General features: G+C 30.7%; 2 protein-coding genes and 1 long non-coding RNA gene across 4 annotated transcripts; 2 read left to right on the top strand and 1 right to left on the bottom strand.

Annotated features, from left to right (window-relative positions):
* Positions 1 to 60: 60 nt before the first annotated feature.
* LOC122634578 lies at positions 61 to 1,833 on the top strand. Its single transcript, XM_043823659.1, has one exon. The coding sequence runs from the start codon at positions 61 to 63 to the stop codon at positions 238 to 240; it is 180 nt and encodes a 59-aa protein (XP_043679594.1). The 3' UTR covers positions 241 to 1,833.
* On the bottom strand, positions 985 to 27,237 carry LOC122634575. 2 transcript variants are annotated; one of them, XM_043823655.1, is made up of 5 exons: positions 27,079 to 27,237; positions 9,621 to 9,760; positions 6,346 to 6,498; positions 5,678 to 5,854; positions 985 to 4,496 (listed from the first exon to the last, which is right to left on the bottom strand). In XM_043823655.1, the coding sequence occupies exons 2-5, from the start codon at positions 9,757 to 9,759 to the stop codon at positions 4,462 to 4,464; spliced, it is 504 nt and encodes a 167-aa protein (XP_043679590.1). In that variant the 5' UTR covers position 9,760; positions 27,079 to 27,237; the 3' UTR covers positions 985 to 4,461. The 2 variants fall into 2 exon arrangements, with proteins under 2 accessions (XP_043679590.1, XP_043679591.1); XM_043823656.1 differs by having other exon boundaries at positions 5,678 to 5,836.
* Positions 8,596 to 26,327, top strand: LOC122634579. Its single transcript, XR_006328428.1, has 2 exons — positions 8,596 to 9,373; positions 25,030 to 26,327. It is a non-coding gene; the product is annotated as an uncharacterized LOC122634579 (long non-coding RNA).

Below are 27,237 nucleotides of genomic sequence, written 5' to 3'. Positions count from 1 at the left end.
GATTAATAGATTGAAAAAAAACAAAGTTCTAATCGAAAAGTAGCTTAAAATTATTGCACAATGAGTTTACACGTATTTTGGCCAGCCAGTGCCTGCTTAACACTTTTTGTAGTTGGTGTTATAATGGTACTACTCAAGTATGGACCACGTATTTGTAAAGTACGTCATGAATCTCTTCCCTCTGATCAAGAATGGGAAGGGAAAACCTATTCGCGTAAACTTTCTGTTTCCATAGCATAACATAGAAACATATTTTTAAATACTTTCTAGAAATATATAGGAAAGATATATAGTTTACAGCTTTTACAAAATTCTTTTAGAGAAATAGTTGCACAGTTATGAATATTGTTATTAGCAAACATAGTTCAAAGATCTCTCAATATTATGAATGTTGTGTTCTTATAGGTTATGAGAGACATACGTTCTATTATAAATGAAACGTACTTTAATTCCGTCCATTTCTATACTAAAGAGAGCATTACATCTATATATATATATATACTACATTTTTATTAATTATATATAACAAACAATTTTCTATACTTGAAAGATTTTTTTTTTATATCGATATACAACTATACACATTTTATTTGGACTTTAAAAATATTAATGAAGGATGTTTGGAGTTGAAACAATAGGCTTGACATTTTTAATGACATAAGAAAATTTGTGCAAAAAAAAAAAAAAATGACTTTGAAGAAATCTCTAATAATAGTCAAAGCAAAGATAATATTTAAATCCGTCCATGATTTTATATTAATAAATATTATGTACTTTGCATGATCTATTATACCTAGGATATAATATATACAAATATTTTGTATTTTTTATATAGCCAATTTTTTCACTACAAATAAAATGCTTTTCTTCGCATAAAAATTCCTATTGTATAATTTTTTATTCATAGGAATAAGATTATAATTATAATATTAAAATAATATTATATAAAAAAAAATGAAATATATAAGAGCATACAAAAATATATTTAGATTTTATATATAATATTTAATTTTTATTGACAACATTGGATTTTTGTTACATGTGTGTAATGGTTACACGGTATTATTTAATAATTAATAGATACATTATACAATTTTTTTTTTTTTTATTATGTAATGTCAGTTCATAAATAAATCCAGTGATGATTCAGATAAACTATAAGATATACTCGAGTCAAGAAGTTAGAAAGAAAAAAGAAAAGAAATTAATATTTCTTAAAAGATCATAAAACACAAATTGAATCTTTACTTTCTGAACTATTCGGTTCAATCGGTCGAATAAAATTTGATTATGTTCGTGGCAGTGGCTAAATGCTTACTGCATAATGCAAAAGAAAATAATAATAATAATAATAATAATAATAATGATAATTTATTTATAATAACGAGCTTAAACTATTTTAACAGAGTATCAATGAAACTTGACGGTAATCGAGCATGATATCGATAATAATGTACTTGAAAATTTTTGTCGATTACAATGTTGTAAATTGGCAAAGCGAATAATAATAATAGTAATAATAATAATAGTAATAGTAATAATAATAATAATAATAATAATAATTACATATCGAAATTCTTATTCTCATGTAAAGAGAGAGAGAGAGACATTAAAAGTCTAAGTTGTGTTTAGTATCGTCGAAGGATTTGAAAAAATTAATTTTTCTAATAGTTTAGCGTATTTTCTATTAATGCTATGTTACAATGCTGTTTAAAACACGAAGAACTCTCTTTTATTTTTTGTTTTTTATTCTTTTCTTTTTCTTTTTTTGTTTCTTAAGTTCCACACACAGAGAAGTCAAGCATGATATTTTTGTTTAATACTTAATAGACACGTTTACTGATAATAATAACTATATATAATAATAATGAGCCCATAGAGAACGTATAATGTGTATAACGCTATCTTAAATTCTACTATTTCAATAAATTTTATTTTTAATCATCACGATGATATGGCGTATATGTATATACGTTATCTAGACGATAAACTACGATTTTTGATCATGCCTGTGTACACTCGATATATTTATTTCATAATCGAGGCACGAAAAATGTTACCAAAAAGGCGTACTCGACTTTTATTTATTTATTTATTTTATTTAATTAATTAATTACTTATTTTTCTTATTATATTAATTTTTTTTTTTGGTTTTCATTTTTAAAACTTTTTTATTTTTATTCCTTTTTTTTTTTCTTTTTTCTTCTTCTTTTTGTTGTTATTGTAATTGTTGTTCTCGTTACCGACAAACTTTTGTATACACATTTAGATTTAAAAACAACATATATCGATCTCGTCGAGCTTGGGAAAAAACATTTTGATTTTCTATAGTTTCAGAAAAGATGTTTTATAATTCTTGAATGCCATTCTTGACCTCAAAAGGTGAACATTACCATGGCCGAGAGATAGTACCGAGAATTATAAAACTTTTCGAGACAATGTAATATGTTCATTTGATTTTTATGCTCATCGGCTTTTCTTTATTTATTTATTTATTTATTTATTTATTTATTTATTTTATTTTATTTTATTTATTTCTTTACTTTATTTTATTTATTTATTTATTTTTGTATCCTTAGCGAGTTCCATTCAGAGAGAGATATACGGAATATAATTCTTTTTTTTTTTTTAGCATTTTTTTGGTTTTCTATTTTATTATTTTTTATTTATTTTTTCTTTTTTCCAACGATTGTGAAACTTTATAGAAGAGACACTTGTGTTTGCTTGCTTGCTTACGTGCGTACGTGCATGCGTGTGTGAGTGTCAGCGCGCTTGTGTATGTGTGCGTGTGTGTATGTGTTCGAAAAATAGTGGAAGATATTAAGAATACATATCGCGGATAATGGAATCGTTATCGAAGACCGTGCATATTATTACACAAAATATACACAATCATTTTTTAAACATCGATACACCGTACAGCTATTTGATAAGTTCGGAAAATGTTTTCAACGTGACATTTTTTTTTCTTTTCTTTTTTTCCTATTTTCATATTTTCTTTTGCTTTTTTTAATCTTTAAACGGATTTCAAGTACCCCGTTAAATTAAAATTAAAGGAACAGAAGAAAAAAATAAAATATAAATCAGCAAAAAAATTAATCGTGCTTAAAAAGGTGCTCAATATAATTTTAAGTTACCGAATGGGATTATCTATATTTCGTATATCGTTCTATATATACTTTTTATTTTTTTGTTTGATTCAGAGAAAAAATGCGTCATGATCGACGTCATAAAAATGTTAATATATATGTACAGGATGGGACAAAAGTCTTAAGGCATGTCAAAAGTTCCTAAGTGATTATTAGAAATCGATTAGACTTCTTTACGAGACCTTTTAGGCTTCTACTTAGGCTTGCAGTTTTACAAGCTGAACTTGTAATTTTACAATCTTAAAAAAAAAAAAGTTAGCCTATATATAAAAAGTCTCGAAAAAGAGAGTGATTGATTTTTAAGATTATCTATAAACTTTTGACTCATCTAGAGATTTTCAGTCCATCCTGTATGAGTATATATATATGTATATATCGGAATATATTCGAAAGATTAAAAATTCGTATCGTCAAGTAGATTTTAAGATTTTATTAAGGGAGATTTAACGGTGGTACCTTTATCTCTCTATCTCTTTCTTTTATCAAAAAACGTTCTTGAGAAATTCCTCCTCAAGAAAAAATTAAATTAACAATTAATTAATATATATATATATATATATATATATATATGCCACATTTAAATTATTTGTCGACAAAAATTAAAGAAGTTTTAAGAAAAAAGGAAAAAAAATATATATATATATAAAATGTATTTCGCGGAATAAGATTTGGCCACGAAAATGGAAGAGTTGATCATAATTAAATATATATAGAGAAGCAGTTGTATCCTATACGATCGACGCGATTAGTATAAGATAATAATAATAATTCTTTCTAATGCGATATCGTGAGAGTGTTTTTTATTTTTTTTATTTTTTATTTTTTATTTTGATTTCTTTATTCTTTCTTTCTTTTCGCTTCTTACGTACGCGTTTAAGGTATCACGTACATTTACCGATTTTTTTAACGTCGATCATTAGATTTGTTTATTAGACAATCGGGAAGATTCGTTTCTATGTTTCTTTGTTTGTTTGTTTGTTTGTTTGTTAGTTTGTTTGATTTTATTTTTTTTTTGTTTACTCAACAAAATTGTACGCCTACACAGAAACGTTTATTTATTTATTTATTTATTATTATTATTATTATTATTTCAACCGATCGACGACAATGTCTCGATCGTAGTAAGTATACTCGCGATTTATTAATAACGACAATTCATTAATAAAACATATTTATATATACGTCGAAGAGGAAACACAAGAATGCATTTTTTTTTTTCGTTGCCCGTTGTCGGATTTTTTTTTTTTTTTTTTTTGATCGCCATGTGTTTTACAAAGGGACACGGTACACGGTTTTAAACAAGAAAATTATCTTACTGCTTGCCCGACTTCTTGTTCGATCGTTCGCCTGTAAAGGGATTAAAAAATATTAAATCTATGATATAATAATATAATAATCTATAATATATATATATATATATATATATATATATACATTTCTAGTGATTACATACATAGTGATACGAGATATACAGGATGAATCAAGAGTTCCTAAGTGATTTTAAAAATCAATTACTCTTTACCAAGACATTTTTTAAGCTAATTTTTTAGACGAGTTAGATTACAGTTTTACTGCATCCGAAAGAGGTAAAATTAGCCTAAAAAGTCTCGAAAAAGAGTAATTGATTTTTAATATCAACAAGAAATTTTTTATCCATCCAATATTACATATCACTAAATATTATATATATATATATATAATGTTTATAATAGAATTTATTAATAATATTATAGAGTCGAAAACACATTTGATTGAATATATACGTGATAGTAGCAATCATCGAAATTCTAATTCATAATGAAAGTTTGATTATATTTATACGTAATATGTATATAGATATATTTACTTTTTGGTTTAAGTAAGGAAGAGAGAAAGAAAGAGATTATGTTTAAGAGCGAAACATTTTTGCGCATCACTTTAGCCGTTCGTTCTGTCCATGACCCCGTAGAGACATTTCAAGAAGCTATCTTTAACTCTTTCAATGCCGCCATCGAGTACACTCGATGAAGAGAGGACAGAGGGAGAAGGGTTCCCTCTCGTTATCGATGTGGGTGTTGCTATCCTCCACTTCTTCATCGAGTCGAACGAACGCCGAATATTTGTGCTACTTGTTCTGATAAAATCTTTCTTTCTCTCTTTTTTTCTCTCTATTTTTTGTTCTTCTCTCTATTTTGGATATACAACAACGTTACTCAATTAATTTATTTATATTTATGAAAGATACGCAAAAAGAAGAGTTTTTTAATCAAAGATAATTTATTTTTTTTTTTCGTTTTGTGTCTCTCCATTTCGCATGCATGCATGCATGCATAGAAATTTATTACTTAATTTATTTATTATTAGAAGAGTTACGTACGAAACTTTTTTTGATAATGAAATTATTACCTATTTATTAATTATTTTTTTTTTAGTTTGTTTAAATTTTGCTGTATACACAAAAATGTTATTTAATTCATTTATTTATAAATTTTCTATATTTATTTATTTTTTTTTTTTTTTTGAATTAGAAAATATGAATACATATATACCTCCTTTGGTAGATTTCTTGGTATTGGTCTCCGGTTTACACCTCTTCGTAATCAAACGCGTCTTCTCGCAAGTGGGATCACTGTTCGCCTTCAAATTATCCACTCTCGTCGATAGTTGATTCACGCATCCGCTCCATGTGCCCTTTTCGTACCGACACGCTGCTCTCCCCGCCACGCATATAATCATAGGACCATAAACTCTGTTATCGTTATTCTTTAGGAGAGATTATTAAAGAGGAATTACATTAACATAAATAAATATACCGATTTTTGAAAAAAAAAAAAAAAAAAAAAAAGAAAAAGAAAAACAAAAATCATACAACTTTTCGTTGATCAATGTATATCGCATAAGTCAAAGTTAAGATTTTAATTACGTAGAAATTAGTATTGCAAGATATCATCGCAAATAATTAAAATTTGATAAAAGAAACGGAGAGATAGAAAACTATATATATACATATATACATACAGGATGAGTCAAAAGTTTCAAAAGCTCGTAACTTAACAATCTGAAAAGGAAATTAACTTAAAAAATTAAGACAAAGAGTATAATTAATTTCAAAAAGAAACTTAGGAACTTTTGATTCATCCCTGTTTATATATACATACCATACATACATACATACATACATAGATATATATGTATAATAGAGATCATGCGCTTTTACCTTTTTTGCATTTCTTCTGAATAGTCTTAGTTTGTTCGCAAGATTTGTCCCCCTTTTTAAGATTAAGAGTTCGGGAACGAGTGTTGGTTTTTGAATCGCACTCCGACCATTGACCCTTGACGTATCTGCACGAAGCGGCGCTGCTGCCGGATGCTGCATCAGAGATGCAAAACGTCAATAGAGATAATTGGAGAGTGCGGCCGGATCAAGTGGATAGAGAAACTTGGAAGAGCGTAATATATATATATATATATATATATATATATATATATATATATATGTAACAACGACGACGTCGTCGTCGTCGTCGTCGTCGTCGTCGTCGTCGTCATCGTTGTCGTTGTCGTCGTCGTCGTCGTCGTCGTCGTCGTCGTCGTCGACAACATCGACGGCAATAGCGATGGCGGCGGCCTTAATTGCGAACGAACGTGCCCTCGTCGTTCTCGTGCGTTACCGATAATTGCACTCTCACACCGTTGCACGTTCGAACCATAAACGGAAACTGTCGCGACGTTATTACGATGGTAATTGAAATTCGTTGTAAATTAAGCGTCCATTTTGGATCGCATCGATACTAAACATGACTTTCTAATCATTATTATGTATTAGAAACGTTCCATTTTTATAGCATGTTTCTTTGATATCTCGTATTTCGATATCATCTCATTCTGTGCAAATTTTGTGTGAACGTTAGGTATTAGAAAAGAAAAAAAAACAAAAAAAATAGAAAAGAGAACGTAACGATTGAGATAATACTAATTTTATACAATGGTAATTGAAATTAATTGTAAATTAACCATCCATTTTGGTGGTCTTGATTACGTCGATACGAAATTTAACTTTCTAATTGTGTTAGAAACTTTACTTTCTTCTTAGTTAGATGCAACCCTTGAAAGGCTCCATCATGGAAGACACGAAACTTGACGTTCCCTGATCGAATTAGAATTTTCCTAATTGAATAGTTTTATTCAAACTATATTATTAGTGATAACGTTATCGAGAAACAATGTATTCATTTTTTTTTTCTTTTTTTATAAACAGCAAACAAAATCAACTTAAGATTCAGATTATCGGTAAGGACGATTTTATTATAAAACAAATCTCGCGTATTTAGTTATGTAACCGTACGAAAAAATGTTGTCATCGATAATTAATTTTCTCACATTTATAAATGATTGTTTTAACAAAATCTATCTTTCGCGTGGTATTAATCAGACCATACTGACATCAACACGAACATAAACCTTCTCTTTTCTGTTATCTGGAAAGATACTTCGATTTCCGATGGTTCGAGCTTTCTGGCGTAAAAAACATGGAGAGAAAGAGAGAGAGAGAGAGAAAGAGAGAAGGGGGGGGGGGCCATTGATATGTTTATACACCCGAAGGCTCGATGCGGCACAACACGGTGTACCTCGATCGATTAAGCACAGAGAGCTTTTGCGGTCATGGAAGAAGCTCTTATAGTAAGAAAGAAACGAGAGAGAGAGAGAGAGAGAGAGAGAGAGAGAGAGAGAAGAGAAGAAGAAGAGGAGAAAGAGGAAGAATATTTTAGATATCACGATTTCTTTCTTCTTTTTCCTGGTTGAATGATATTCCAGCAACTATATTTTCCTTTCTCGTTCCTTGAGAAAAAAAGAAGACGGGTAGGAAGATGATGGAGAAAAGTGAAAAAAAGAAAGAAAAAAGAGAGAGAGAGAGAGAGAGAGAGAAAGGGGTTGGGAGAAAGAACGATGATGTACAAAGAGGGCTTTCAAGCAAAGTCTCTTTCTCGAGAGTCCAACGTAGTATATATGTATACGTAAGTATAGGTAGTATAAAGAGAGCGTACGCTTAAGAGCTTACATTTATTCTCTACGTTGGTTCCTTCTCTCTTTCTCTTTTCCTATTTTTTCTTCCTTTTTTCTTATTTTTTCTTTCTTTTTCGTTTTGGTACCTACATACATAATACCACCGATCCCTTCGTGTATATCTGTGTGCGTTTGAAGCGTAAACGATCTTTCCTTTCGTATTCGGATTACTTGAAAATGAAAAAACACGTCTGTGATAAATTGCCATAGAGATTGAATTATAACGTTATCGAGACTACGAATTTATTATATATCTATATATGTGTGTGTGTGTATTATATATTATATATGTGTTAAGTAATTAATACGGATATTATAAATAATGATAAACAAAATCCGGCAGTATCATAAATTTCGATGTCAGGATTACATTTTTTTAAGTAATTTTGTGTAATCGATTTTTTACAATACTCGATTTTATTTGTCATTATTTATAATGTCTGTATTAATCATCTCTTTCCAAAATATATATTTATATATATATATATTACAAGTCTATAAGCTCTTAAGCGTATGCTCTCTTTATATATTAAGGTATACTTAAGAATATTTAACTCTTATCGATCGAAGAACATTATTAACTAGAAAAAAAATTTTGAAAGAATTTTGATATGTATAGATCATCTTTATAATACAATTGGTTATTATAATAACGTAAAAATGTTTTATAAAAACCTAGATATATCAAAAGCAGAAGAGAAATGTAATTGGTAGATAAGCATTTAATTATCATCGTGGGTAATGAATGGATAATATTATCAAGATTACGTATTTATCAACACGCAGTGACGATAATAGGTATACTTAGGAATATTTAATTCTTATCAACTCCACTAATATTAAAGCTAAAAAGAAATTTTCTTAATTAAAAATTTTTTTCTTTTTTACTTTTTAATGCTCCAGAGAACATTTTGATATGTTATAAGATTTATTAGTAAAAAGTTTTTATGCATATTATCTAAGACACAAGATAAAAAAAAAAACAATTACAATTTTAGCGTTATTAAGAATGAGATTGATAAGGATTAAATAATTATTTAGTGACCGACGATAGTACTCGAAAAGATTGTATAGAAATCGTTAATTGGTTCATGATTATTGTAATCTGCTCTCGTTGAGGGATCGAGACAATTCTTTAGATTATTATTAATTCAAAAGTATCTATGTATCTTTTTTTTTCTGTTTTTTTTTTTTTTTTTTTTTTTTTTTTTTTTTTTTTGAGAGAACGCACTTGTCGAGATATTGTAGGAAAAATGAAAAGACTGGATTGAATATTTTAAAGAAAATCTCAAGGGAGCAACATCTCTCTCTCTCTCTCTCTCTCTCTCTCTCTCTCTCTCTCTCTCTCCCACTCACTCTCTCACTCTGTCACTTTTTCTCCTCCTTTTTCTCTCTTCGAAACGATTAATTAAGGTTAATGCTTCGTACCTCGTTCCTTGGTGCCACGTACAGTTCGTACAAGAATCTCCTTATCGTCTTCTTCCCAAAGCACAGATTCTGCTCTGACAGTGCTGAGGAACATCGACGTGGCGACGAGGACCAACGCTAAACTCCACCACAGCTTCATTCTGTCGACCAATTCGTTTGTTCATGAAACAAAAGATAAAGAGTGTAACTAAATGTATAGAAAAGTGGAAGAGCCTCGTTAAATCTTGCCTTTAATTATTACGAACTTTAATTATTACGTACGCTCGAGACGATTTCACAGATTCTCTCTCTCTCTCTCTCTCTCTCTCTCTTTTTTTTTCTTTCTCTTTGTCGACAAAATTCGACAAAAAAGAAATCGATATATCGAATGTTATACTATTTTTTTTATTTTTCACTGTTTTCTTTTTCAAACAAGAACAATCATAAGTACGTAAATTTTTGAATTTGAAGTTGATGAGAATGAACGGTTAAAGTTATGTATAAAATTACATATATAGTAATCAAATTTCTATGACATTAGAAGTTTTTTCTTGAACGTATCACTGTATCATTTACATTGGATTATTTTTCAGTCTTATTAAATATATTTATATATATGCATGAAAGACGAGAATATTTGAAAAGATCCTCGGAGGAAATGTTTCACGGAAAAAGAAAGCTTTTTATTAGAGAAAAAGAAAGAAAAAGAAATAATATTTCATATCGATGTAATAATAAAAAAAAAAAGAGAGAGAGAGAGAAGTTAAAGAAAATATTTTTTGAATCTTAAAAATCTCAATAATTTTTTTATGAATTTTTTAATCGATTATCAGTTTTTTTACATTTATATTACTACTAATACGTATTTGCTCATATTATTAAAATCATTTCGGAGACCTTGAATGCATTAATGAAATATATGTTGATTTATATATATATATATATATATATATATATATATATATGTCAGACGAACGTAGATAATGTATGTACTAATTAATAGGGAAGTGCGAGGGCGAGAAAATGATGCCGAAAGTGGTATGTCGTTTTACTACGAGAGGAAACGTTCGTCTGCCTCTTAAACTTATTTAGTCACGCCGTGTCGCGTCATCGAGAAGATTTTTATTCGAGAAGATTGCAACCGATTGCGAAGATCGTCCTAATACGAGTCTCGACGACGACGACGACGATCTAAGAGTGTTCTTTATTCGTACAGAGTGGGCCAAAAGTTCCTAACTAATTTTTAAAATCACGCATCTACTCTTTTTCGGGACTTTCTGTAAATTTACCATCTTTTTATCCCAAATTGTAAGTTTACAAAGCTCATAGAAACCTTTTTACAATCTGAAGAAAAAATATCAAGGAAAAAAAGCATAATTGATTTTTACAAATCATTCATACAACTTTTGTCTCCTTCTGTATTTTAATTCATGTAAAAAAGAAAAAGAAGAAGCGTAAGAAACGAAAATCATTTCTTTCTTACTTTTTTTCTTGATAAATTGATTTTGTTTTTTTTTTTTTTGTTTTGTTTTGTTTAGAGTACATACATTATATACACTTGACGAACTATGTCATAGGTCGATGTTCTCGTATTTGGCTAACAGAGCTAACAGATCAGGCTAACAATAGTGATTCCGTACTACTTTACGTATAGAATAGTTGTAATAAAAGGATCTTCTTTTCTCAATCTAATCGAATAAAAAATTTATCATGACATAGTTGTCAATTGCAATTTCATTGAATTAATCATCTCTTATTGATCATTCTAATTGATAAAATCGTTTGTGATATAAACTCACAATTTCACATATATTCATTAATTAGAATTTCATTTAATTAATCCGATCATTTTTTTCTGACTACTCTAATTGATAAGATCCTCGATGATATACACACACACACACACACACAGATTCGTAATCTCACGCACATTTATTAATTACAATTTCATTAAAGTTTCTTTTTGACTAATTTAATTGACAAAAATGTCTACGATAAAACACAGTCAGCTATTTAAATCATTTTGTTACAATACATTCGTAAAGTTCATTGGTAAAAATATTCGATCAAGCGTTATCATCAATACTACTTATATATCTTTGCAATTTTGTATCTCTTCTAGCCCTCTGTTTCTTTCATGTTCGAAAAAAATAGTCTATCGATAACTTTGACCCGATTTTTCGGCTAAATCGCTCTCGTTTGCCCCGATAAACCGAAACTTTCATCGATTAATTCGTCATTTCGTTTTATTCACACACACATTGCTAATACCTAATGCTCTATAGATATATATATGTGTTTGATGAGCTCTGTTAAAAAGAGGCTGACGTGTGAAAGATAAACTCGTTTAAAGTTATATACTCCATAATGGAATTTCATTATTAATACACTATTTTAACTGTGAATTTTGAAATGAATTATTATTCTAGAAGATCGACGTTGGTCTCATTGCAAAGAGCATACTTTTGTCGATAAAAGGAGAAAGGAAACATGAGAAAGAAAAAATCTATATTTTTCACAGCTTAATTCTTTTTTATCGGAACACGTTACATCTATGTATGTATGTATCTCCAATGAATCTTTATATATTACTAATACCTCTCTCTCTCTCTATATATATATATATATATGCGTGTATAGATACATATATAGAGGTAAATCAATAGACATGGATATAAAAAAAGGGTAGTATCACGTTCTCCGGTAACGTTTCACAAGAATAAATTAGTCCCTAGCCTTTTGCACTTTAACCCACATTTTTAGCCAACCGGACTTGCTAGAAAATGAGAACGCTACGTGCTCTGCTCGTGCAACAAACGGCGAAAGAAAAAAAAAAGTCCTTGCTTTTTCATTTGTTTTTATTACGGTAACTCCATTCATTCTAGTTACTGATAAGAACTTCGAAATTGGAGTCCAGTAACGAGTCACGGAAGAGGGGAAGGTTACAAAAAAAAATCATATAAAAATTACTTTCTAAATTCGAACTTTCCGACCCCGTTTCTTTTTCTTTTTCCCTTTTATTTTTTTGTTTCAATTAATTTTTTATACACCCCCCCCCCTCTCTCTCTCTCTTTCTTTCTTTCTCTTTATTTTTTTTTTATTCATTCATTCTTTATCCTTTATCTACATTCATGAAAATACCAAGAACAAAAGTATGTTGAGATCTAATATTGCGAGAGGTTCGCGTATTTCACTTGAAAATAGGAAAAAAAGAAAATAAAAAAGAAAACAAAGAGAAAAAGGACTCGACCATTTTCAAGGCAGTACCTTTGCCATGCCTTAAAAGTCTTCAAAGTACTTTACTCTCGCTACTTTCGTCTCGTTATCGTCGTTTGTTTCGAGTTAATATTCGTGGCCCATTCTTCTTATTTCTCTTTCTCTCTCTCCTCTCTCTCTCTCCCCTCTCTCTCTCTCTCTCTCTCTCTCTCTCTCTCTCTTCATTCCATTCGTTTTTTTCCTCTTCCTTTCCATTTACCAACCTTCCACACCCTTCTCATTCTTCTTCTTCTTCTTCTTCTTCTTCACAACGTTCGCATTCTTCAACCCTCTTTCTTTCTCTCTTTTGCATTCTCTTCCTCTTCCTAAGAATGCAATCACTGCAAAACTCCTTCGCTACGGCTCGTAAAGGATTCGTAGAACTGCAGCTGGCGTTCGTTAACGCGCCAACGGTTATTAAAATTTTCATCGTTGCTTTTTGGCAAACGATTCGCGTCTCGTTAAGATTCATTTTGTTCATTGGGAAGAAAAAAAGAAAAAAAATAAATAGAGGGTGAGAAAGAGAGACAGAGACAGAGAGAGAAAGAAAGAAAGAGAGAGAGAGAGAGAGAGCGTGAGAGAGCGTGAAATGAAACAATTAAAACCAACAATTAGTTTCTTCTTTCAATAGAAAGAAAAAGAGATCAAGATAACTCAGTGCAATGAATGAAACAATTATACGTTTCTATGTTGGGAGTCTGACGTATGTACTGTATGTATGTATATATGTATATATCTATGTAGGTATGTATGTATGTATGTATGACAGTGAGAAAGAGAGAGAGAGAGAGAAAGAGAGAGTATGTTCGTTCGACCTCGTTGTTCTCGATTCGTAGCACAGCTCGTCGTAATCGTTCTCGCATTTCCGTAACAGTTGGAGCGATTAACTCGGACCGATTAGCGAGCTTTTTCTCTTTTATCAGTAGAGAGAGAGAGAAAGAGAGATAAGAGGACGTAGTGTATCACCGTTCCATTACATTGTAACTTTCGATAATAGCTTCAAAATTTCTTTTGAAACGAAAGAGAGAGAGAGAGAGAGAGAGAGAGAGAGAGAGATTAGTAGGAAGTACTTTAGTAGTATTTTTTTACCGGGTAAAAAAAGAAATCAACAATATTTGAGTTGAAAACAAATTAACGAGTTAAAGGTACAAAGGTGAAGAAGGGAATTAGTCAAAAGTTCTTGGGTGATTTTAAAAATTAATTAAAAATACTCTTTTTCGAGACTGCTTTTACGATTTTCAATTAAGCTTTCATGTAGTTTTACAATCTAAAAAAAAAAAAAGAAATTGGCCTAAAATGTCGGAAAAGAGTGTAATTGATTAGTAAGTTCATCTGGGAACTTTTGATCCGCCATATATTTACAACGATTTTTATGAAGTACGTTTTATGCTTCGTAATTTTTTTTATTTTTTTTTCTTCTTTTTTTTTTTAAGAGAAAGAGAGAGAAAATACTATAATTTGTGATAAAAATAAATTAATATTTATTAGAAAAATATAATGATAATTTTTATGAATTATGTTTCAAGGCTAAGAGAATTTTTGTTTAGAAAAGAAAAGAGATTACAATGGCTATACTGAAACATATGCTACCTACTGAAATAATAATCTTCTCGAAGGATCATAAAGATTTAGGATGACGTTGATCTTTCCATGTGAAGGAACACCAACCAAGAAGTTAGTCTCACGTGTTGGCATGATCGTTTGTCTGCTATGCACGTGTTTCGATCCTTTCTACGTCTTGTTTTTTTTCTCTCTCTCTATGTATCTCTCCCTTCATCTCTTTTTTTTTTTTCTGTTACTCATCCTCGACCTTAACAGATTTCTATTTGTCTAGGAGAATTTGAGAGAAAAAGATTTTTTTCTTTGAAGAAATTTTTTTCTTTGAAGAAAAACATCTTTCTTTTTTTTGTTCACATAAGTATACATATGTCATCTTTTATTTATTTATTTATTCGCTAAAGATCGAATTTTTATGACTTTAGAAATATACGCAAAAAGTATATAAGATTTTTTCTTTTCTTTTTTTTTTTTTTTTTTTCACGCAGATATATGTCATCTTAATTTATTTATTCATTTATTTATTTCTTCGATACAGATCGAATCTTTTTGTTTGTTTGTTTGTTTCTTCCTTTTTTCTTTTATCAAGACGAAATGATATTCGATACATATCAATATTTTATTCTTGTTCTTCTCATTGTATTACGAATGAAGTATAACCGGCTGAGACATCCGTAATTTTCATTCCTATGAAAATGTAACAGTCCCTTTTATTTCCGGGTCACATGAATATTGTATTTTCGACTATGTAAAAACAGAGATAGTGAGAGAAAGAGGACACAAATATTAGAGAATTTTTTAAACGATATACTTTTTTCCTTTCAGATTCTATTTTTAGATCGTTCGATCGATGATAGTAAAAGTCTCTTTAGAAAAATTCATTGGTATAAGTTTGTTACTTTCGTGTTTGAGTTTGAAATGATTTTTATTCCCAAGCGAAAAGAAAGAAAATTCGTTAGAAATTCTTAGAAACCACGTCGAAAGATCATAGGCTCACGCATAAAAATATTCTACACGAAGATGTTCATTGTCAAATATGTAACGAGAAGAAATAAAAATCTATTCATATGTATAAGTTTACTGTTGTATCGTGTTGTAGAGATCATTTTTATTCGAATAGAAGAACATTAGAAATTCTAAGAGGAAAAAAATGTTGTACGTTCGGTTCGAGATTTTGTCGAAAGAAAGATAGAACGATAGTAGTAGGCTCACGTACATAGATAAATATTTAACAGGGAACATGGGGTTCATAGACGAACGTGCTACGAAGAAAAATTCTGTTTAATTAGAGAAGCTCTAAAGAGTACAGTCGGAAGTCTATTTTTAAAAGATTCTCTCCTGGATCGCGACGATCTTGTGTGTGTGTGTGTGTGTGTGTATGTGTGTTACAAGATTAGTTTACAAAGGTTCGAAGAATAATAAAACGAAAGGATAGTGTTTATATCTGCGAACATTCGATTTGCGTAAACGAAGAATCATTTTTAGACGGAGAAAAAAAATAAAAAAAAATTCACTGAAAGATATTCATTGAAATTTTTCAATGAAAACCTTAAAAAGTTCAAATTCAAAACGGTATACAAGATAATTCAGTAATTATTGATCAAGTAATAAAATTTTAATAAATACATATTATACACTTTTTTTTTTTTCCCCATATAATCTTGATATAAATTAATGTAATTAAAATTATTATCAAAATTATGTTTGATGTTAATGTTAATACACTGTTAATATGCAACTAAATTTTTGGAAGGAAATTACTCGTAAAAACAAATTATATTTATTTATTTATTTATTTATTTATTTATTTACTTATTTATTTATTCGTTCAAAATGTATATTCGACATGAAACATATGTATTTCATAGAATTTTAAGTAAGCAAAAAATAGCATACTATTGACGATCGAATAGTATTCGTCGATTCGTCAGAATTGACTCCTCGAATTCGATATTCGATTTATCGAGTTGACACGCAACATCCTTGCCAATGAAGAACGACATTCAGCCTATATTCGATTCCGTTTCGAAGTTGACCGAATTGATTTGTTTGCTCGCGCAAATGTTATCACTCCCTTGTCGATATATATATATATATATATATATATATATATATATATATATAGATATATAAAGAGAGAAAATAAATATGCTTGTGCCCTACGCGGGTTCGACGAGATACGACGATGCAAAATCGTCGAATAAATCCTCGAATCCACAAATTTTTTCTTTCAGCTATAATATATCTTTTTTATTTCTTTTTTTGGTCAGGAACACCGAAGAAAAAGACATATTAAAAAATATGATCAATGTATAAACAAAAGAAATAAATATATATTTAAACTTCACGATATATTTGACAGCTTCCATTATTATTATATGTTATCTTAAGAACTTGAGGAAGAGAGAGAGAGAGAGAGAAACTTCCAAACTTGAGAGAATAGTCGGAGATGCTTTCATATTTGAGAAGAGAAACTACATGATCGACAGAAAGGACATTTCACATAGACATTTCATATAGATGAACTATAGACAAACTCGTTGATTGAATTTGCAAAGTTGCTTTGGTCGTCTCTGTCAAATGTCATTTTCTTTCTCGCTCTCCTCTCTTTCTTTTTCTCTTTCTGTCTCTTAACAGATTTGACTAAAATTATCAGAATATCGCGTGATGACAGAGAGACGAGCTTTAAAAAATGAACACACACTTTATTTTGTATAAAACTTTGACTAAAAACGAACCAGCTTTCATCTTTGACGTATGTCTCAAAGATCATAAGCTTATCGATATGATCGAGCAAAACATAGAAAAAGAAAATTGAAACGATAAATTCACACTGTAATATGAGAATGATTGACAACGTATTATAAATTATCTTAAATAATATATTCTCATTATTATTTAAATCATATATACATGGACGAATCAAAAAGTTCCTTATAGATTCGATTACATATTCTTTTTCAAGAACTTTTATACAAACTAATTTATTTCTCAGATTACAAAAATAATAAAGTAAAAATATATATGGTTTAAAAAATGATAAATTGATGAAACAATATAAATCGTATACATAGACACGTGTATGAAAATATCTATGTTATCAAACGTCCTATCAATTAACAATTTCATTCTAACATATTTCTCGATAATATGCTACATCGATCTATCGATCTATTAGCGAAACGGAAAATATCCAAGAGAAGAAGACATTTATTGTAGCAAATATAGAATAACGGAAGGAGATACGAATGGATTTACGGATTGGAATATTAAAAAAAAAAAAAGAGAGAGAGAGAGAGAGAGGAAAAAAAAGAAAAAGAAAAAGTAAACTACATACGGATCAAATTTCCGGCTTATCGATGTGCATTTTCGAATCTCTTCGTTTTTCTCCTCTTCGCTACGATGAAATTTCAAATTACTTTGACTCTTTTTCTTCCGTTCGTTTATACGTACATACATGCATGAATAAGTACATATATGTACCTATGTTTATATACGTCCATATATATATATATATATATATATCGAATGGATCTTCAATGCATCGAACAAACTAAATACATTGCTCTCCCTTCTCCAATGCGGATAAACTTATCGGCGGACGTCGAAGTCTCCGCTTTGAGTATAGTTACGAGAAAGAGAGAGAGAGAGAGAGAGAGAGAGAGAGAGAAAGAGAGAGAGAGAGAGAGAAAGAGAGAGAGAGAGAGAGAGAGAGAGAATGAGAGGCGGACACAAAATGGTATATGTATATCTGAATATAGGAGCAACGTCCCCTACTTGGATATGTCGACTGCCTCTGCTGTCTCCACCCCTTCTCCACCTCCTCCCCACCTCATCAACAAAGTCTCTCTGTCGAGTCTGTGTACATATATCGGACGACGCATTATTTGCCTTGCCGTCGTCGAGAGAGCACTTTGTATTATACTCTACTCGACTATCTATCTATTCTTTTTTTTTTTTCTTTCTTTCTCCTTCTATCTCTCTTTCTCTCCTTCACTCATACATTATTGCATTGCTCTATTGCATTTCTTTATTTTGATTACATTTTGTTTAAAACTTCTACTGCGTTATCCTTCATGTTTATTTAATTCACGTCGACTGGCAAAATAACTTCTTTTCTTTTCTTTTCTTTTTTTTTTTTTTTTTTTTTACATGAAAATCGTAACACGTAATGTGTTGTATAGTTTTGTCATATGTGATACATATAGAGGTCGTATATTTGTATATCGAATATTGTCTATGTATATATCTCTCTCTCTTTCTTTCTTTCTTTCTTTCTTTCTTCCTTTCTTTCTCTCTCTTTTTCAAATATGTTATATATAACATAGAATCTAAATTTCTAAGAAAACGATGTCGAAGAAAAGTATCGTTTGTAACCCCTTCGAGATATTCTCATCGATAAATTCGTGAAGTAACAACCGCAACCATCATCATCGCCACTACCACCATCACTACGGCGGGCCAGAGTTGCGGTCTTCCGGATCATGCCAACGAAAGTACTACTTTGTTATTCATTCGCACATCAATTATTCATGACTGGGACGATGGAGAAAAACAAGAACAAAAAAGGAATTCGATATTCCTACTCGTTATTGTATATAAGCATATATATATAGTATACATATCTACTCTTCTTCTATGTATATATATATATATATATATTATCGTCAAGAAAAATTTTAAACAACTTTTCTATATACATATATATATATATATATATATATATATGTATATAATATTCATCAATAAATGGTCAAGAATGAATAATATTTTTCTTCGAAATCGTTATTTACATACATATTTCACTTTTAATTGAAGTTTCTTTTTCTCTTTCTCTCGAACTCTCTATCTCTATTTTCGTCACACTAATTATTCTTAATCACCGACTATATCTCTCTCGATCTAAATATTGTATGATGAATAAATAGCAGCGTTGATTGCTGCAAATTGCTTTCGTTCTCATCGAAATAGTAGTAACGAGTTCTCTCTCTCTCTCTCTCTCTCTCTCTCTCTCTCTCTCTCTCTCTCTCTCTCTCTATCTCTCTCACTTACATTACTTTCTAAATTCACGAATAAGGACTCGCTAACGAGAGAGACATCGAAATTAGGCTCTATCTGTGCATTCGAATGGTACGGATGCTGAATATCGATCAGTTGTCGATTAAAACACATTGTTGACGGGGAATGTGAATCACGATGTTTTTCGTTTCATTATACCAATTGTTTAAAACGATTGCTTAGTATCGTCATTAATTGTATAGATAATTGTATGAGGCAAAGATCCATTTCATAGTGTAATCCATACGATATATTAATGTAGTGAAAAATAGATTAGACATTGACAAGTAGATAGAGAAATAGAAATACAAATAGAAGTAGAAATAGAAATAGAAATAGAAATGGAAGTAAAAATAGGGAGAGGATAAATCGAGAACGTTTATTCGTAGCCCAAAAGCAAAAGCATATTGCGTGCTTTCACGTTAATACCCATACATTTATATTTATATGTACGTATACCTTTATACGTATGTACGTTTATATGTGTGTATATATATATATATATATATATATATATATATATATATATATGTACACACATCATGCATACGTATATTTTATATGATGATTTTAAAGGGAGAAAGAGACAAAAAAATGGTGCCGACGAGAGAGAAGAAACGAGAATGTTAGCTCTACGATCGGAACCAGCAGTGGATACGAGGTCAAAGAAATACCAGAAGCTCGGAGTTCTGTGTCCGAACGAGTCTTATGCACCAGCGGCTATATCCAAAAAAAAAAAAAGGAAAAAAAAGAGAGAGAAGGATTCTTTGACGATTAGTTTTTGGAATTTTTCAAATGGACTCTCTCCGTGTCAAAGGTACTTTGAAACAAAAAAAAAAAGAGAGATATATATATATATATATGGAGAGAGAGAGAAAAAAGGAGAAAAAGAACGATAGCTGTACGATGTTCATATTACCGACATACTCTTTGACTGTTCCCATATTTCTTTTTTTTTTTTCTTCTTTTTTCTTTTCTTTCTTCTTTTACGTTTTATTGAAAAAGGATTCTGTATTAGTTTTATATTAATACAAAGGATGGACCAAACGTCCCTTCGGTGATTTTAAAAATCGATTATACATTTCCGCGAACCCTTTTTAAGCTTTTGGATATGTTTGTCGCTTTATAGTTTGCGATAAAAAAATTAATCTGAAACGTGTCTGGAAAAAGAGGGTAATTAATTTTTCAAATCATTTAGGAACTTTTAACGTATGCTCTTTATTAGTATTAATTTAAAGCTATTAAGCTATTAGTATTAATCTAAAGTATTAAATAAAGCTTTGAATTTTTTCTTTATCGATTGGTTTATCATAGAGAGGATTTTATGTTTCTTTTCTTTTTTTTTTATTTTGTTATTCTTCCTGTTTTTGAAAATTTTGATTTTGTTATCATATCGATACGATTTATCATAAGTTCCCTGTGGGTAGGGAATAGAATATACCCACAGTATCCCCTGCTTGTCGTAAAAGGCGACTAATAGGGGGTTTCGATTATTGAATAACTCGAACTCATAAAAATCTACTTTTTACGAAAACTTTAGAAGGAAAAGCCAAAGTGATTAAATAGAGATATCGCTGAGAGTCATTCTTGCATTTATGGATAGATGGTTTATCATAACAGTTCTTTTTTTTAAAGGGGTAAAAAATAGTTTTCTTGCGATTAGAATTATCTACCTTTATCGAATCGATAAAAGATATTTTTCTATTTCGTTTCGACTAAAACATTCATGAGATTTCTGGAGATTCTTGCGTATGAAGTGATTTTTTTTTCCTTTTTTTTTTCTTTTTTTTTTTCTTTTTTAAGTGAGAAGAGAAAAATATATATGACTCATAAGAGGTTAAAGATAATTAATAAATGAGGCCACTGATGTATATATTCTCTTTGTGTATGTATGTGTGTTTTTTCTTTATTTTATTTTCTTTTTTTTTTTTCTTTTTAAGACCAACACTAAAAATGATAAAACGGAGAAAAAGAAACAAAAAAGAAAGAGAGTAATGTTTCCACGCGTTCGTCATATTAAAAATATACATTCAAGAGCTGTGATAATAGTAACTAATAATCATTGTTGTTTATTGCATTTCGAAGTTAACTACGTTTTCCTTCGTATTTATCATAATTACATTGCAATGAAATAAGAGGTACGTGATTACAAACCGAGTGCATTACAATAGTTTGTATTCAGTTTTATTAGAAAAATTAAAAATTTTGTTTCTAATACTTATCGTTAAAAGTTGAGAATATCGATCCAACGAGTCGCAATAATATCTATGAAAATATTAAAATATTCTAATCATTACTATTTTAGTTGGAAGTATTTGTAGTTCAATTTTAATTCTAATATCATATTTATTAATCAAAAAAGAAAGTGTTAAGATGTATTATTATTTGAATTATTAAAATTACCACAATATATTGTAGTATTTCATTAAAAAATTTAATATTCGTTAACGGAGTATTAAGATATTATCAAAAAAAGAAAAAAGAAAAAGGAAAAGAAAACAGAAAGGAAATGGAGTAAGGAAATTAAGTAGCAATTTCGTTATATTTGCATAGCTATGTATAATCGAGTGATTCGTCATCGTTAAACCAAAATCCACAACGAGCTTATCGTACTATTTTGCTTGGGACCACGGAAAGCACGATTATTCTCGATGAAATTCACATTAGGGATGGGTGGTGATGGGAGGGGTTGGTCAGGGTGGGGAGGACATAAATATCGACGGTGTGCCCTCGCACGGAAGACAAACACGCGCTGAACATGGGAGCCGAATGAGAAATTACGAGCATTATCTTTCCCCTGATTCGTCGATCGATATCGTAGCAATTATCGAAGGTTAAACGAGAATGGATGAAACTTATTTGTATTATTTTCCTATGACGTTACTTCGATGATATTACAAGAAGGTTTTAATACGTCATTTTCAACTGCAATTTATATTTTATTATCTTCATTTTTGAAACTAAAAAAAGTAAATCTAATAAAAGCATTCTGCTAGCTGTTACCGAGGCCACGGGGAACCGAAAAAAAAATCACTCCGATTATTTTATGACCACACCTCGTATCTCTATTATAGTATTAGTAAAATTTCATTCGCACAAGCACACGTACGCGCGTATTAAAATTCAAATAATTATGTAATTAAATTATATAACTAAAATAATCACGTATATTCAATTAATATATTGGAATTCAAATATTACAATTTTTCTTAATCTCTGAAATAAAAAAGAATGGAAATATATAGGTATCAGACATAAATATGACGTATATAAATTTTCCATTAGCGATAGAATTGAAAAAAAATGACTTTTCTCTCGTTTATACGTAAACTTCGGAATAGTTAATATTCTGCTCACGAAATTTCGAAATAGACTTTACCTGCTCTTTTCAAGTTCCATCAAAAAGCAAGGCACAAAGAGAGAGAGAGAGAGAAAGATAGAGAAAGAGAAAGGGAGAGGATAAAACGTTATTTCACGTTTCGTGCGTTGATAACAAAATCGCCATTTCTATAATTAACTTTGCACTATCGCGTTCGAAGTTTTCGTATATATAGCTCCTACTATATATATATATATATATATATATATATATATATATATAAAGATGGACGAGGACGAGACAATTTATAGATAAAAGAGAGAACTCGATTCTGATCACATAGTCGAGGAAGTGGAATCGACTTGACTCGACTCGACTCGACTCGACTCGACTCGAGAAAGCAATTATATGCAGTGTTACGAAATTACCTCGGTGCTATGCTCGCGACGTCACAAAAGCGACAGATTCTTTGTGACGATGTGCACTGACCTGATTTTCAGATGCGCGTTTCGTAGAGTCGAAAAGAAGCAAAGAAAAAAAAAGAAGAGAAGAGAAGAAGATAAAAAGATAAAAAGAGAAAAAGAGGAAAAAGAGAGAGAAAGAGAGAAAGTCTGTTCGTATCAACAAAGTTTCACGAACTCGACCTCTCGATTAAATACAAGTTGAGCGAATGATCAAGTTTCTGAATTAACAAATTAAAAAAAAAAAAAAAAAAAAAAATACAAGCAGAAGAGTAATAATAAATGTTGGTATGATAAAACATCGATTGATAATGACGATAAAGTCGCTTTTTCCGAAGATTCGATTGGAATGAATTTCGAATTGAAATTGGAAGCATTCATTAGACCCTTGTAAGAGAGAGGAGAGTATCTTTGAGTACCGAAAATAAAGGAGAGACACACACAGAGAGAGGGAGAGGAAAGGAAATTGAAACTTGCTTCGATTCGCGGTGTCTCGTTTAACGAGGTTGATTGAATTACGTCGTAGAATTACATTCACCTGCTAGATCGTAGCTACCCGCGAATTTCTGCCTGAGTGAACGCGTTACTCTACCGTTAGCTGATGGTATTGCTGCTGCTGATGTATATGCGTGTGTGTGTGTGTGTGTGTGTATGTATGTAACGTTTAAAGAGATACGGATGTATCCGAGGCAAAGGACCATTCAAAGCAGTGCAAAAGAGGCTTCGGTTATCTTCGTGACTTTAAACGAGTATCCATTGTAGTCCAAATGGGGTAACTCTGATAAGGGAGAGAGAGATAGAAAGAGAGAGAGAGAGAGAGAGAGAGAAAATCGTTGGAGTGTACGTGTGTGATCGAGCAAAGAGAAGAAGAAGCGACGTCATCTGACAGTTGAAAACTATTTTATTAATCATATATAAATCTCGATGACGATAATGACGATAACGACGACGACGACGACGACGACGACGACGATGATGATGATTTGATCGTAATCGATAGCACGTTTTATCGTTCTCACGTTTTATCATCTCGCTGATGATAAAAGGAGGGGCAAAAGTGAACTGTTCGTCGAAAAAAAAATATTATTTTTTATTCTAGTTAGATCATTGAGAGGTAACTTTATTTTTTGTTTCTTTTTTTTTTTTCTCTTTTTTTCATTTTCGTTCGATTGAAATAATATTGATGATATGAAGATATTTGATTGAATTGTATGAGACCGGTAGAAGACGAATTCGAAATGCTTCAGAAACAGAAGTAGAGAGAGAGAGAGAGAGAGAGAGAGAGATTCAGAGAGAGAGAGAATCTCTCTAGAGAGAATCTTCTAGTGAATAGCTCAATTAGGAACGATCGAGAGCTACAAAGAGCCGGATATTGTTGCATTTTCGAGATTATCCATGTTAATGGTAGGAAAGTAAACTCCAGGAACTAACTCTCTCTGTCTCTCTCTCTCTCTCTTTCTCTCTCTGTTCTCTCTCTCTCTCTCTCTTTCTCTCTCTGACAATTTGCACGAACGTAACTCGATCCTCTCTCAGCGATGACAAGTATTGCCAGCAATTTACTAACAATTTGCCCTCGTGTAACTCGAGCCGCCCTCGACGACGATAAATACCGTCCGCAATTTGTCGACCGGATTGTCGCGTCGCAAGCACACCATTCTCTCTATCGCGCGATTGTTAAGTTTGAGTATGAAGAAAAGTGTAAAAAAAGAAAACATCTGTGTCTTCTCACATTCGATTGTTATCCTCCCAAAATTAATGAAAGCTTTTTAGAGGAAGAGAGAGAGAGAGAGAGAGAGAGAGAACGGATTATATTTCTATTTTATAGTAAGTAGAAATGTTGAAATGAATTTACAACTAGAAATTTTCAATATCGTAATCAGTAACGGATCATAATATTAAAAACAACAATTTTTTTATCCGAATAAAGAATATTTTCAACTGTTTATCTGTAATCGAAATAATTAGATGTAATTCCATATAATCTCACAAACGTCTGACCCACGATCTTTTAAAAAAAGCATCTTTCTATACGAATCATTTTCGTGCTAAAAATATCTTTAACTGTTTATTATAAATAACAGGTCCGCTTAATTATCTTAAAAAGAGCATTTTCCTAAATTAATCGTTCTCATCCAAGTACAATATAAAAATAGCTCAACTACTATCGCTTTAAAGAGATTCAAAAGGATGGATGTCCATTTTTTATCTACAATTTGCGTTATCATATTCTTTTTCAAACGATCTCTCACATGAATACGGATATACGATAAGCTTCCAAAAAAATAAAAAAAAAAGAAAAGGAAACAAACTATAAAGAGTCTCTTAACTTATATCAAATTTTCATGTAGCTCGGTTTGTAAAATAAATTAAAGAGAAAAAAGGTAGCAGAATGAAAGAAAAAAAGAAAACGAGAGACAGAGAGAGAAGTCCAAAACTGAAAACTCGTAGCACAAATCACGTTTTCGCTTCGCAGTTCGCGGCATTCGAATAGAAATGTGGAATAGACCTCGCGAAACTATAAGTGATACTCGTATGCGTTAAAAAACACGTTATTTTGTAAACCTTTTTTTTTTTTGTTTAGAGAAAAAAAGAGAGAGATAGAGAAATACCATGAGAATGAAAAAGTGAATATACTACAATACAAACCACGAAGTTGTATGATTATTATGCGTTGAAATATCTGTTATAAATATTTATATATATGCTAAAATGTTAAAAGCTAAAGGTTAAAAGCACGCTTAAATGAATCAAACCTTTTACAATAAATCGAATATATCGAGTTGATGTTTAAAAATAAATGAAATCAAGAAGAAATCAAAATTGAAACAGAAAAAAAAAAAAGTAAAATGGTAGACTCAACAAACAATTTTCATTCTACTTTATCGAATATTTAATAAAACTTTTGCGAAATTTAAAAATCAGGGATCGAGTGATCTATTATCAGATCAAATGAAACTTTTACAATACCATTCGGTACAAAAGCATATCGACGATCCATTAACTTTTCGTAATAAATCGAATACACAAGGAAATATTAAAAACCGATTAACTGACAACGAATAAAATAAGGACTAACGAACGTGACCGAGAAAAAATAGAAACGAGAGATTGTATTAGTCGATAGATAGTAGGTATATCATATTATCAAGAAGAAGTGAAGATCTTCGAACCCTTTGGCACTTTTCTCCGTATCCATTTTTTCAATATGAAAATCGAGAAAGGAAAAATGAGTTTGTCCGTATAAACTTGTCTAAAGAAGGCGATAGCGAGAGGAAGGAGATACCTTTCGCGTAAAGAGTATATATATACATACATACATACATATATATATGTATATATATATATATATATAAGAGAGAGAAAGAGAGTACTATGCTCCTCTTACGGGGCGGGTCTTGCCGGTGGAAAATCAATGGACAACGCGAGCGACGCGTGAGAGCGAGCTAACCCGAGCCGATTTTGCATCCAGGAAAAGACGACGACGATCCAAGCAACCTCTTCCTCCTCCTCCACCTTCTCTTCCTTCCCTCCCCTTCACCTCCTCTTTCTTTACCTCCTTCATCTACACCTCTGTTCTTATCCAAGATTAACATCGCTACACTTTCTATCTATCTATTTTTCTCTCTCTCTCTCTCTCTCTCTCTCTTTCTCTCTTGCTATCTCTATCTCTATCTCTATCTCTCTTCCAAACTCTCACTCTGTCTTTTCAGTTGTAATAAAAAAGATAGAAAACATCCTGACAGTCGATCGATTTCGTTCATATATAATAATAAATTTATACGATATATATTTAAATAAATAAATAAATATAGTTTCTTTGATAACTCACCTCGAGGCGCGTCGATCTTCCTCGAAAGACGAACCGGTGATACAAGTTTGACTTCTCTCTTTCTCTCTTTTTCTCCTGCTCTCTTTCCTTCTGCCAGACGCTGTGAATTTTCTTTCCTTTTTCTTTTTCTTCTTTTTTTTTTTTTTATATTATATGTGT

This window comes from Vespula pensylvanica, chromosome 15 (assembly GCF_014466175.1).
Source record: "Vespula pensylvanica isolate Volc-1 chromosome 15, ASM1446617v1, whole genome shotgun sequence".
Classification (NCBI taxonomy): Eukaryota; Metazoa; Arthropoda; class Insecta; order Hymenoptera; family Vespidae; genus Vespula; species Vespula pensylvanica.
The sequence above is the reverse complement of the archived record's forward strand: the minus strand, read 5'-3'. Positions and strand labels throughout refer to the sequence as shown.